The sequence below is a fragment of the Mycteria americana genome, chromosome 1 (assembly GCF_035582795.1).
Source record: "Mycteria americana isolate JAX WOST 10 ecotype Jacksonville Zoo and Gardens chromosome 1, USCA_MyAme_1.0, whole genome shotgun sequence".
In the NCBI taxonomy this organism is placed as follows: Eukaryota; Metazoa; Chordata; class Aves; order Ciconiiformes; family Ciconiidae; genus Mycteria; species Mycteria americana.
The window spans coordinates 86271263-86286004 of record NC_134365.1 but is presented as its reverse complement, the minus strand read 5'-3'; the positions used below and the strand labels follow the sequence as shown (position 1 = coordinate 86286004).

Sequence of the window (14742 nt, the reverse complement as noted above, 5' to 3'; positions counted from 1 at the left end):
CACTATGGATCTCCCAGTAACTAGCCTTAGACATGCAGCCTGCTTGCTAGCTGGGCCTGGGTGCTCACTGCCCCAGCCACTGGTACTGGAGTGTGTAGTCCTCTGAAGCCTGCAGCCCCTCTCCAGTTGTTGGTACACAGTGTAAGTGTGGATGAGCCTTCTACTGTTCTCATAACAGATAAGCTATTCCTATAAGGATTGTCAGTGAATGTTCTTTAATGCGACTGCCTTATGATACTACACATCACTGGAAGTTGTGTTGTAGGACATTATTGCTACAAGAGACCAAATTAGAAAACAACAACTCATGCTTCTTGAATGGAAAAGAAGATAAAACTTTATTCCTAATTCAAGGAGCTGGGTTCTCAGCCTCTGAGCATTTAGAAGGTGTTAGTTTTAAATATACGATATACTATACGATAGGATATATACTAAATATATCTATATATACTAAATATACGAAATATACTATACGATATGATACAATATGATATGGAAGTACAGAGAAAACCCAGCAGTGATTACAACAAAGTGAAAGGAACAGGAGTGGGACAGAGAACCACCAAGAAATAATATTCAGAAGTTGTTAGACAGAAGCATAGATCCTTTGCTATGGAAAGGCAGAAAGTATAATTTGCTGTGTTCCTGCTGATGTGATGAAGAGGACTCTTCAGTTATTCTCTATACAACTTGCCACCAGCCTAATTGAAAACAAAACAGAATAAACAAATAAAAAAAAACCAAGCAAAAGGAACAAATACAATAATCTAGGAAATAACAGACCATATTTATCAGTGTCCCAACTGTTATGTCTCCTGAGGGCATTAACAGAAATGACCATGTTGTATCTCCATGCTTTCTCCCCTTTTTGTACCAAGGAAGTGTCTTAACCGGTACAAATTATTTACTTACATACTGAACTAATATCTTTACTTCATGTGTTAGATGACTAATCTGGTGGCCTTCTATAATGGAGTGACTGCATCAGTGGACAAAGGACGAGCTACCTGAACTTCTGCAAAGCCTTTGATACAGTCCTCCACAACATTCTTGCTGCTAAATTGGAGACATATGGGTTTAATGGGCGGACTGTTACATGGGTAAGGAATTGGCTGGATGACTGTGCCCAAAGAGTTACAGTGAATGGCTCAATGTCCAAGTGGAAACCAGTAACGAGTGGTTTCCCACAAGGGTCCATACTGGGACCAATACTATTTAATACCTTCATCAATGTGTCATTGATAGTGGGATTGAGTGCACCCTCATCAAGTTTGCAGATGACACCAAGCTGAGTGGTGCAGCTGATATGCTTGAGGGAAGGGATCCCATCCAGAAGAACCTGGACAGGCTTGAGAAGTGGGCCCATGTGAATATCATAAAGTTCAACAAGCCAAGTGCAAGGTCCTGCACCTGGTTTGGGGCAATGACCAGGATCAGTACAGGCTGGGGGATGAATGGATTGAGAACAGCCCTGTGGAGAAGGACTTGGGGATACTGGTGGATGAAAAATTGTATGTCAGCTGGCAATGTGCACTTGCAGCCCAGACAGCCAATTGTATCCTGGGCTGCATCAAAAGAAGCATGGCCAGCAGGTCAAGGGAGGTGATTCTGCCCCTTTACTCCACTCTGGTGAGACCCCACCTGGAGTACTGCATCCAGCTCTGCAGCCCCTAGTACAAGAGAGACATGGACCTGTTAGAGCGGGTCCAGAGGAGGGCCACAAAAATTATCAGAGGGATAGAACACCTCTCCTATGAAGGCTGAGAGAGTCAGGGTTGCCTGGAGAAGAGAAGCCTCTGGGGAGACCTTCTTGCAGCCTTTCAATATACAAAGGGGCTTATAAGAAAGATAGGCAGAGACTTTTTACCAGGGACTGTAGTGACAGGACTAGGGGCAATGGTTTTAAACTGATACAGGGTATCTTTAGATTAGATATAAGGAAGAAATTTTTTACGATGAGGGTGATGAGACACTGGAATAGGTTGCCCAGAGAAGTTGTGGATGCCCCATCCCTGGAAGCGGTCAAGGTCAGGTTGGATGGGGCTTTGAGCAAGCTGACCTAGTGAAACACGTCCCTGCCCATGGCAGGGGTGTTGGACCAGATGATCTTTAAAGGTCCCTTCCAATCCAAACCATTCTATGATTCTATGATTGTGATGCAGTAAAGTACAAGCCTACTCCCTCTAGTATCCTTGAAAAAGGACACAAAAACATAATTGAGATTGTATTCATACTCACCCTTAACTCTACACGGTCACTTTTCAAATACATCTCCCAGTCCTGCTTTAGGACTTCCTTTAGGAACAAGTGCTGAGGCTTCCACTACTCTCACTGGGAATATCTTTCAGCCATATGAGAAACTTACTGATAAAAAGTATTTCCTGGTAGTTTAGTTAAGCTTCTCCCATTTGTTCAGACTTATCCTATTGTTCTTTGTAAATCTTTGTTCAGATTTATCCCATGTACCTCCTCAAAACCCCTGCTTATTACTTTCACTGCAGGCATGAATCCCTTTCAATGCTTACAGAAAAGTATGATATAGCTGATATTTCCCTTCTTTACTTTCTGGAGAAGTTGTCCTTAATGCTCATCTTTTTCCATGTGTTTAAAGAGTATTTTGAGAAGGAATTTCTCTGCTAGATAGCATTGATTTTATTTGAGTTAAGGAAAAACAACAACATAAAACTCTTCACTTGTGATTTTTCAAACTCGCTTGCACAAAGCCTAGCAGAGCATATGGAGAACAACCCCACAGCTGAGAACGGATTTAGTCTGTATCCACTGATCTTTGTACTAGTGAGTAAGCTCAACCTTCAAGTGGCACAGTAGCCTACCTTGGCTGTCCACATCAGACTGCTCACCAAAACTGCATAGAGCAAGGCTTTGCCACAGAGAATGAGGTAAGTGAGCTTCAGAGAATTTCCATACCGCAAGTAGGACTCTGCAAATCAAACATAATTTGTGTATTGAATTATCATCATCATGACAGACTAGATCTAATGTAGCTTTAATCAAATAAAAACCCTTGAAATCTTCAGCTAAGTGACACAAAGGAACTAGAGCCAAATGAATGGCTCTGTGGACACAAGATAGCAGGGTACGGAAAAGAACACTGATTCAAAGAAGCAAAAGAGAAAGCAAGTCTGGGAAAGCAGAGGTTGGCCTTATGTTAAGGAAGTATGTCCTGATTGGGAATGTTTAACCATTGTGTTGCCACACCTACTGAAAAACTAGGCTGTTCATGTGAATCCCCTCTTAGGAACTCAAATTAAGCTGAATCACAAGATACGAATTTTTTTCAGTCGTTATTGTCAGTGGCCTTGTGAGTGCTGCTGATATATCAAGGAAGTTTTACATAGCCCAGAATAACATGGTATCTAGAACTTCTATTCTTATAGATTTTTCACTCTTAAGGAATTGCAGCAGTATTGAGACACCAGCCTGAGCTTGGTTCAGCCTTAAGATTCCTGAAGCATTGAAGAAGTTGGTGAAAAACAAGAGTGTGTAAGTATGTATACATAAAGGAAAGGAACGTTATTTTTAATATAGGTATCCTCACAGTTTGGAGGGGAATGTGACTTGTAGTGAGAAGTATTCTCAATTTAATACTAATAAATATTCAGAATTCCGGATTCTGAATCTTGATGTCATAATCACTTGTCTAAGTATGATTTTTTTCTTTCATGGCTGAGCAAGCAGAAGGCAGTGTTAAGGACTGGAGGAGATGATAAAAAGCGCAAATTACACTATATAAGAAGGTTGCACAAATTCTTCTGTTATTTTGAAAGGGAATCATAAAGAAGAGCTAAAACCCAGCTACTTACAGCATGCACATACAACCCTCCTGAAGTCTTTTTTTCTTTTTTTTTTTTTAATCTAACATACAAACCACTTAGATGAGGAAGTACAAGTTATTCTGGTAGTAGAAATCTCACACACCTTGCACTTAGTGTCAGTAAATCTGGAATTAAAATACATACAGATATTTGCCTGTGAGAAGACACACATACCTTCTGTGACTGCACAACCTGAAAGACAAAAATGAACTGAAAGTCATGTTTCTCTTCAATGCAAACAGAACACAAATTTTAGAAGTTTCAATTTACAATATACTGCCTGATTCATTTTACTATACTATATATTTTACTATACTACAGAGATTTCTCAGTGAAAATCTGAAGAAACCTTTGAAAAACTATAGACATATAATGATAATGTAGATACAGAGGCCCAGGAATATGAAGATACATATGCAAATACCTACATATTTACATATATATTTGTGCCATAACAACAACCTGTATAGAAGTTGTATATAGATGTGTTTCAGAGCATAACCCATACCCTTTTGATTTGTGATTTCTAGTTTGCACAGCATGGTGATAGATATTTTTTACTCACCAACATCACCGTACATTAATTTGTGTATCGATTCCAGTGTTCCATTCTTAAAAAAATTGGCAACACACTCAAAACGATTCAAAGGGTTGAACCATTCCTGGGCTGAGATCCTCAGTCGGCTGGTCAATGAGTAGGTAATCCCGTTCTGTGTGGAAAACTCATCTGTCCCCACCCCTTCTGTCCTCTTAGCACCATTGACCTTCCAGACCAGATTCAGGTGGTCAGGGTAGAAACCAGAGGCCAGGCATACCAGTGTGGCCTTGTTCTTCTGTTGGATCTCTTGCTTTGATGGGGAAAAGATGGCCACAGCTGGAGGTATGATTTCATCGTTCTTCCCTGAAACAGAAAGCAATATGGCCCAGAGCCTCCATTACTGTCTTCGATCAGAAACCCCTTAAAATTGTACTGTATTTGTACTGTGTGACTCCTGAATATATCTGGCCTCTTAACAACTGTCTATCAGACTATTAATATCTATTAGATAGGTTGAAAGCATTTGTCTTCACTCATTACACAGAAACATAAAAGGTCTGGATACAGAAATGCATGAGTGTTTGAATTTCTGGTATTGTCTCTGTCAGAAGAATAGGAAAGCTGAAAAGAAGCTGAGCAAACAGGTAGGCAAAAAAGTACCCAGTTCCACTACAAGGCCTGTATTTGTGATATTCTACTAATAGATAAGAGTCTGTGTTATAAGGCACAAGCATCTTCAACTGACTGCGTTACATTCCCGGAGGTGTAGTAAGACATGATGGTTATTGCAGTGTTCAGAATTATACTGCCATGTAATACCCTACTTGGACACCCCCATCTAAGAGGTGACTTGAAAGGAAGGAGCTAATCTTTCTCACCAAAGTGAGGAACACTTTAGGTAGGTAACCTGAATCTGCCTGGGACAAGTTTTGCTTTAGGTCTTAACTTGCCATCCTATTTTAAGACTATGAAATAGTTCTTTATGTTTTTTATTATCTAGGTTATCCTAGATATGAGAAGCCCTCATCCTAGACTACTCATCTTCCCCAAATGATGCAAGATTCTATAACTCACAAACCAAAAGATGTCCCCTGTCCTAAAGTGTTTAGTACCTACATATAAGACTAAAGACAACGGACTTCTACAGTCAAAAGGATGCACAGTGCAACAATGTGATGTTACTCAGGCAGTGACTGTAAAAGCCACCTTTTTTTTTCCCCGCGTACTTTATTAGAGTGCCTTTTTTACTCATCTAGTATGATAAACCCACCAGGTCTGCAGAGTGCACATGGAAACAGAAATGCAGAGAGTACTATGGAGCCAAAGAGAAAACTTTTACTTTTTTTCAGTATGAAGGCACTATAAATTGTAGATGTTCTTCCTGATCACTCCCTCCTTCCCAGAGTGGTGAAAATTAGCAGAATTAGCAGAAACTTTTACCTTCCATAGATCTTGATGCCTAAGCCCTAGTGTTTGCTTTCAACTGTTAGCCTTAATCATGATTGATTGTCAGTGCTTACTCTACAAAGATCCTTGGGGTGCTTCTGTGAAAACATGTGAGCTTGTACAGACTTCAGAAGAGGTAACTAGATAGTAATGGAGATAACTCCCTAGAAGGTTTGGCACTGCTCTGCTTTGCTTCCAGTGGATGTGAGGATAGGTTGATCACTTTTACTGCTCCCTTCTAGTACTTGGCTTTATGAATTTTTTTCCTATTTTTTCCTAAAAGTATCTCTGACATAAGTTCATTGGCTCATAGCCTAAATGGCTAATGAGTGAAGACATGGAAAGAGATAGGGAGGACACAAAAGAAAAATGAAAGAGATTTAACAGACTAAACAAAAAAAAGACAAAGAGGAAGGCAGGTGAAAAAGGCAGACAGAAAGAATGATAAAACTACTGGAAAGACAAAGAAAGCCAGAAAATGAGCATGCTTGAAATGGAATAAGGAGACTGGTACAAGCAAGAGCAGAGGCAATCAGAAAGAAGTGTTATCAACAGCCCATTCTGTTCTGTTCTTCTACAGTGTTCATGGCAGACACTGGCACAATGCTTAATCACTTCCGTGCATAAACTCATGCATTCCCTGTCACACATTCTTCACCCACCTAAGAGAAAAAATGTCACAGTTCTTCCATTCCCATCGTGGCAAGGTCATTTTCATGATTTCTTGTTATCTTTCACTCCTAATCTCATTTTAAAATCATCTGTGTATATGCTGCATATCATTAATGCAAGGGAAATTTTCAAGTGTCCTCCACATTGAGCACTTGGGTTAATCACAGCTGCTTACCTATAACTCTGAGCACAGTGACAAATCCAAAAATAAGTAGTGCAATTAAAAAGCACAGCTGTACACGATCAGACTATAACCCACAGTGTCATTATGCTCTTCTTGCCAGCTACTTAGTTCCTTAAAATGGTACCGTTTAAAGGAGCACGCACCAATGTGTGTTTCTACAGTTTGCTATCAGATGTGGCAGTACCAGATGGAAAAGGTTATTTTGCCCTATGATTCCAAAATGCCTTGATGTAGGCAATGTTAAATCCTTTCCTGGGAGGGGAGAAGGCAGAGAAAGCAAATGGGGAAAAAGAGAAAGAACAGAGGAGAAAAGTGCACTGAGAGAAAAAGAATATGGACCTTTTTGAGAATTAGAAGTCCTGAAAAGGACTGTTAGAGGAAGCTAGTGTCCCAAAGCAACTTTAGGCAGCCTGCCCACCATCTATGGAGAGGGGAGCAAAGTACCATCAAGACTACCTTTCTCTGCCTGATTCAGCAGACACAAGAATCCAGACTCTACCTCTGAAATGTTGCTTTTGATTGTTACATAGATGAACTGCAAAAACTTGCAGACCGAAGAAAGGTCTTTCATTCCCAACCTCTATAATATTTTCTTGGAGAATGGGAGGAAACAGAATTATTTCTTCCTTTCTCCCTTCATGAAGTTCCCAGTAAGGGAAGACAGAGTAAACAGACACAAGGATCTCAAAATTCGTGCCTGCAAATCCTACACTTCCATATTAGCACATCTCATTTTAATGACCAACCAATAAAGCATTAATCCTGTCCTCATGGCTGTATGAAAAATTATCATTATTCTGCTGCTAATTAAGAATGCTCTTGTCCCTTAAACCAGTATCACATATATCATGGACTTCGGTCTTACCTAGGACTGTGAGTTTTGTCCCACTGCCAAAGTACAGTCTTTCATTATTCACACTGTTTTGCAGCTGTAGGAAAACCTCTCTACTATCAGTCCTCTGAGCCAAACCTGTGGACTAACCCTCCGCTCATGCAGTACCAGCAAAAGAAGAAACACAAAGTACCTTAATTTATGGTCCCCTAAAAAAAAAGAAAGGTCTGTAAGGGAACACTACCACATCTGTGTGTCTAACCAGGTGAGATAAATCTCAGAAATACCTCTTCCAGAGCCCTTTTTCTTCAGGCTTAGGTGAATCGGTTGTTGCAGCTTTCACCATTTCCTTAGAGAACATTTATCTATTTATCTAGGTGTACTATTAGAAAATATTTCCCCTATGACAGACAGACATAAGCCAGAGTAACTTCCTTTGCTTATTTTCAACTACACAGCCTCATTTCCATAATTTCCTCATTTCCTTTCAACATCATGGATATTCTTCTCTTGTAAAATAAATGTCTTTTTTTTTTACTTACAAAATTACTTGTAATATATAACACAGGACCCTGGTCCACTATCCCGATTGTAGCAGTCCCTAAACATCCCTCCCTTTCTCCTTCCCTGGAAGGAAGTCTCTGCTTTTATTCTCTCTGTTCTCTTAGCTATGATCATAAAAGTTAAATGCATAATTGACTATGGTCAACAAGGGATCAATGTATTGATTTTCATCAGCTCAGGCACATCAGATTCACACTGAATTTCAAAAAATGTGCTGATCACTGAATTTTTCCTATGGAGATTGAATTTTATCACTTGTAATCATTTTACTCTGCAGTGGAATGATGTGGCATTCCAGGCACCAATACGTCTGACTCCAGGAGCAATACAACGGGATCACCATCATTTATTAGTCTTAGAAGTAGCCTTGTTTTCCCCTGGATTTGGAGAGAGTCCAAATCCAGAAGTGTGGCCCAGAAAGAAACATTCCCTGAGAGCTACTTTTATTTGAAATGAACCACATATTCTGTTTCTGTGGTTTTCAGTGACCTTTTAGCACCTATTCTGAAATACTAAGACTGTTGTCCTAAATGATCTTTTTATCACCAACCTGATGAGCCTGTTTTGTGGAAGGAAACTTGCTGTGCTGTGGAGAGTTGTTTTCTACAACAAGGAATTAAAAAGCTGCAGAGCTGTTAGCATTGCTTATGATAAAGTTGAGTATTTATTTGTGGCTTCTGTTTTGTCAACTAAAAATGCTAGTATACTTCGTCTTTCCCAGTTACCAGAGATAACACATGCTTCAGTTTACCCTGAAAAGATCCAAAGTAATTTAAGTTTGTAGAGTCTTGATTTTGTTTTCTAGACCTGTCCAAAGTGTAGTTGTAACTCAGTTCTTTCCAGACAGATAGCCTTTCATTGACTTGTCCTTAATTACCTGTAGCCCCAGGAGAACTAGCATTACGGACAATAGTTATACTTTAGTGATTTTTGCAGATGCTGCTTTATTAAGACAATATATTTATGATATGCATATATTTTTTAACCCATTCCTCATCCTAATTCTTTCTATGGACAGCTTTTTATTCACTGAAAATGCATTCATTCAGTGAAATGTGTGTCCTAGAATACTAAACTTAGTCTATTCTTCAAAGTAGACTGGGTTACTAGCACATCAGGAAAACACCAGTTTAATAATGAAAGGGAGAATAAGGTTGAAGTGAAGTTCTCTAAAGAGAAGACCGGGGATTTGAAGTGATTTAAAAGAGAAAACAAAAATTTCTTACCCATTACTGTAAGTTTTGTGCCATCGCCGAAAGTCAGTTTATTGGTGGCCACAGTGACAAACTGTTGTATCATAAGCTAAGAAAAGGGATGCGCTGCAGTTGACTTTAGTAAGCAGAAGATTAAGCAATGTTTACTGTATCTGGAAACCCAAAGATCCCTCAATCTCTGTCTGAAAGGCTTTGGCAGAAAACCAGCTTGAAGTCCCATTGTATAATCTGTAGCATTTGTAAAAGCATTTCCCAGGTTTTTGATACTTATTTTTATTGTCTACATTTCACCTCAAGTTGTTTTACAACTTTTTCTAATCTCCATGTTATCTCATTGATATTACCTGCTATTCTTGTTTTACAGATGTAGAAACCATGCAGATGTACACAAAGTGATAGAGGCTGTCATTGTCTAGAAATATAATTCCTTTACAACTAGAGCTTCCTTACTGTCAGTCTTGTAGTCTATGCATTGTGAAGCCTTCCTTTCTGTAACTTGTGGAGTTAATAATCAAATAATACTTGCTTTGCAGTTGTCATAGTCTCATACCTTTTCATATAGGTGGTTTGCCTTTGTGGCACTGAACTAGAACAAATCCATTTTGTTTTCCCTTCAATGGCAGGCCAGCCATCTTGAATAGTCTTTCAGGATCCCATTCAATTTTCTGATGGGTTAAAAGTAATCCACACAAGGAGAGTCCAGAAGAATCAGTTGGCTGGTCTTGGGCAAACCCTTGATATCCATTAGGAAGAACTGCAGTGAGACAGTGCGGAGAAGGATTAGAGAAAACCTTTGTGCTCACAGGCATGAATCAGTCAGTGGACACTGAGGCTTATTTAAGAGAGAAAACCCCAACATGTTATATAGTGCCTCTGACAGATATCTGCTACATGTCAGAATTCTTTTTCTAACACTTTTATCAGATTACTAAAGAACCATTTTGTGGTTTATTGCAAACAGTATCGCATCAGAAAAAAATACTAATTCTCTGCTTCACATGCTCTTATAGGTTTTAGGTGCATCTGCAGTCAGTCTGGTTTGCTGAAAATTATTTCAATGTCTCAGAATCTCCTGGCTTGTTTTCCAGGGAGGGCAGGCTCAGTTCTCAGATGATGAAAGTAAATCCTAGCATACTAGGTCAGTCAAGAAAAAACAAGACAGAACATGCCTGCTGTGCTGCAGAATTCTCTGTTGCGGTCTTTACACGCTCTCCCACAAGGCTTATGCATATATGGGGTTTTTGTAAAGGCCTCATGGGGAATGTATCATTGTGGATCACCTGCCCCCACAACGATACAACCTCGTACAAAAACAATCCCACCCATGGCTCCACCCTCCCATTTTTTCACCCAGTCACCATGAAAGATTGCCATGGGAACCACAGGCCACATCCTTCCTCTGCCATTGCTGTTTCTGTGTGATAGTCTGATTACCTCTTAGTGTATCCATTATCCCTGAATTTATAATCCCAACATTTTTTTCCTATAGACAAAAAAGTAATATATTCCCTTTCTTTTATTAGCTTTTTAAAAATGCAGTTATTTTTCACTTGGTAACTTCATGACAGTGTTCATGCTGCTTTCCTTCCCACCCTTTTTTAATTCTGCCCCAGGATGATAAACAGACCTCAAGCCCACAGTAACTGGTTTGCATTGAGAGCGATTTGCTTTATACAGACTGGTGTTTCTGTTTGTAGCCTGGCCTGACTGTGAATATCCTCTTTGGTCTGCTCTGCACTTGTCACAGTTGCTCTGAAAGGGAAGGAAGTAGGATGCAGAGCTCTTAAGTTTGTATTTCTCTGACTGTCCTGTTACAGGAAGCAGAAGTACCAGCTTCTCCCAGGTGCCTGTGACCCTGACTATGAAAAGGCTTCATCTAGGAGTAAAGAGCGTGCCTTCATTTTGGAACCTGTCTGAAGGGGGTGGGGACTGGTGGTGACGGGTAACAGGATACTTTTATCTCCCTCCCTTACACATAACTAAATGGAGACACAAAACTGTATTTTTTTTCCCCCATAGGTTTGTCCAGGTATGATGTAACTCCCAAGAGGGAAAGATCTCTGCCAGTGAGACTGTGTCTACCAGCACACACTGAGGCAATACAGGGAAAGACAGACATGTGAACAAACTGGTTTAGGTTTGGGGCATATGCAGCCCATCCTGGCCTAGTCTTCTCACATAAAATGTCAACACATAGTCAGCAACATGACCAGTACCTGCAGTAAACATGTTGCTCCTATTGCTCTTTAATGGTTTCACTTCAGTCTGTCTTTGTATAAAAAATAGATTGTAAGTACAGGAAACAAACCTTCAAAACAAGGTAACTCTGCTAGGAAAATCACAAATTATTTTCCCTTGTTTTCAGATATCACAGAAGAACCCATAATTTCTGATACAGCCTGTTCAGCTGGGAACAGCTGTTAGTTGTTCCCAGGGAAAGGAATGAGAAACATAGACTAAGCTGAAACATTTAGGACCATGACATAGGACTACAGAAGGCAAGATATTGGACAGGTGATCTCAGGTACTCCTACAGTATCCTCTCTTCTACAACAGCAAAACTGTGTGTTTAAGTCACTAATTATGGGAATGACTGCAGACATTTTTCTTTGTTTACATTGAATTATTTTTAAAACTACGTTCAGGATTTTATTTGTCTAGCTCTGCCTAAATAACACTAACAGTGGGATATTATTTGCCTGCCTTGGTCTTACTCTGCCTCTGATCTCAGCACTGTTTATTCAGGGTCTAAAACCATTCTACTAAAATTCATTTAAGATTATTCGATCTCCTTCTCCAGTCTACAGCTCCATTAGTGTCCTTACTGTCACTAACAGACTCTCCCCCATATGATGTCTTTCATTTAAAAACAAGCAAATTGCTTCTAATTTAATTTTGAAGGAGTGTTTCTATGTGGTGCTAACTTTTCCTCAAGGGGTGTTCATAATGCAATTTCCAAGACATGCCAACAGAGACCAGTCTTGTCCCACTTTAATGTTCATCTGTAACATGTCAAAAGGAAAGGCCTTGGAGGCCATGAATGCAAATGAGTGAGAGGGAGAAGAGAGGAAAGACGGTTCCTTGATTTTTATTTCCATGTCTCTCATAGGAGGCTTCATGGGCTAAGCTGTGTAAAACTTCAGACAAAAGCAAAGGAGAGAATATGCAAGCAAGAGACATTTAGGGCCATATTTTCTAACAATGGTATCATTTCAGTGGCGGAATTTCACAGGAAAGTAATGACCATATCATTTACATCAGTTCTGGATTATTCTTTAGAGTTTACAGAAGAAGCAGCTACAAAGAAGCAGGCAGAACTACAGACACACCCCAAGCTTTACAGATTTGTTTTAGGGACACTAGGAAGTTGTTTCAGGAACATTCAGTACTTTTGACCACGAACCCCTAAAATTAAGCAACAGCCCCTTTTCAGGACATATCTGTGTACTGAAAAGATAAGATGGTGGAAGGAGAGGATGTGTAAAATCACATCCTGTGGTGGGTTGACCTTGGCTTGCTGCCAAGTGCCCACCAAGCTCCTTTATAACTCTCCCTCCTCAGCAGGACAGGGGGCAGGGGGAAAAAATAAGATGAAACAGAACTCGTGAGTCAAGATAAAGGCATTTTAATAAATAAAAAGCAAAGGCCATGTGCAGAAGCAAAAGAAAACAAAAATATTTATTCTCTACTTCACATCAGCAGGCAATGTTCAGCCACTTCCTGGGAACTAGGACCTCAGAATGCATAGTGGTTTCTCCGGAAGACAAATGCCTTAATAACAAATGTCATCCCTCCTCCTCCTTTCTCTTAGCTTTTTATTGCTGAGGACGAGATCATATGGTATGGAATATCCCTTTGGTCAGATTGGGTCAGCTGTTCTGGCTATGTCCCCTCCCAACCTCTTGCTCACCCCCAGCCTACTGGCCTTTGGAGCAGGGCTTGGGGGGGGGGCGGGTTTGGAGGGACAGCTTTGATGCTGTGCGAGCTCTGCTCAGCAGTAGCCAAAACGCTGGTGTGTTATCAACACCTTTCTAGCTACAAATACAAAGCACAGCACTATGAGGGCTGCTATTCAGAAAGTTAACTCTATCCCTGCCAGACCCAATACACATCCCTATGCAGATAGTGATGCTATACCATCCCATGTATGTATATTCCCTCTCTTTCCTTCCCTTTATTCCCTTTCTCTTCCAGACTGTGTCTACTCAAGCTTCTTGTTAGAGGCCATTGATTTGCACCCAAGTTGTTCCACTAAAGAACAATATTGTTTCCCAAATGTTCATCTTCTGCTCCCAATCCAATACCTGTATTGGATGATTAACACAAGGTTATCTGTCCTGTTGTCATGGTTTAACCCCAGCCGGCAAGCAAGCACCACACAGCCTCTCCCTCACTCCCCCCTGGTGGGATGGGGGGGAGAATTGGAAGGGTAAAAGTGAGAAAACTCGTGTGTTGAGATAAAGACAGTTTAATAGGTAAAGCAAAAGCTGCACACGCAAGCAAAGCAAAACAAGGAATTCATTCACTACTTCCCATTGGCAGGCAGGTGTTCAGCTATCTTCAGGAAAGCAGGCTCCATCATGCATAATGGTTACTTGGGAAGACAAATGCCATCACTCTGAACGTGTTCCCTGCCTTCCTTCTTCTTCCCCCAACTTTATATGCTGAGCATGACATAATATGGTGTGGGATATCCCTTTGGTCATTAGGGGTCTGCTGTCCTGGCTGTGTCCCCTCCCAATTTCTTGTGCACCCCCAGCCTACTCGCTGGTGGGGTGCTGTGCGAAGCAGAAAAGGCCTTGACTCTGTAAGCACTGCTCAACAATAACGAAATCATCCCTGTATTATCAACGCTGTTTTTGGCACAAATCCAAATGTAGCCCCATTCTAGCTACTATAAAGAAAATTAACTCTATCCTAGCCAAAACCAGCACACCTGTTATTTCTGTTCTGAGTCAGTTCTTGTCTCACAGGAAGCCTAAGAAACAGCAGCTGTGGTGGGAAACATCTTCTGTTTAACATCTTCATTAGTGATCTGGATGATGGGGCAGAGTATACCCTCAGCAACTTTGCAGACAACACCAAACTGGGAGGAGTGGCTGGTACACCACAGGGTCATGCTGCCATCCAGAGAGACCTCGACAGGCTGGAGAAATGGACCAATGATAACCTCATGAAGTTCAGCAAGGGGAAGTGCAAAGTCCTGGACCTGGGGAGGAATAATTCCATGAACCAATACATGCTGGGGGCGACGCAGCTGGAAAGCAGCTTGGCAGAAAAGGACCTGGGGCTCCTGGTGGACAGCAGGTTGAACAAGAGCCAGCAACGTGCCCTTGCCGCAAAGAAGGCGAATGGTATCCTGGGCTGCATTAGGAGGAGTGTTGCCAGCGGGTCGAGAGAGGTGATCCTTCCTCTTTATTCAGCACTGTTAATGCCACACCTGGAGTACTGTGTCC

At 40.8% G+C, this 14742-nt stretch overlaps 1 protein-coding gene and 1 gene segment (V, D, J or C); one reads left to right on the top strand and one right to left on the bottom strand.

The window, feature by feature from the left end:
- Window positions 1–14742, top strand: part of LOC142413589 (trypsin I-P1-like) — an 86958-nt gene that overhangs the window by 45810 nt on the left and 26406 nt on the right. The gene's annotated exons all lie outside the window — the stretch shown is intronic.
- Window positions 383–9993, bottom strand: LOC142413580 (T cell receptor beta chain MC.7.G5-like). The segment is given in 6 exon segments: window positions 383–701; window positions 2835–2941; window positions 4011–4028; window positions 4402–4737; window positions 9299–9374; window positions 9837–9993. Coding segments are annotated over 5 exon segments (561 nt in total).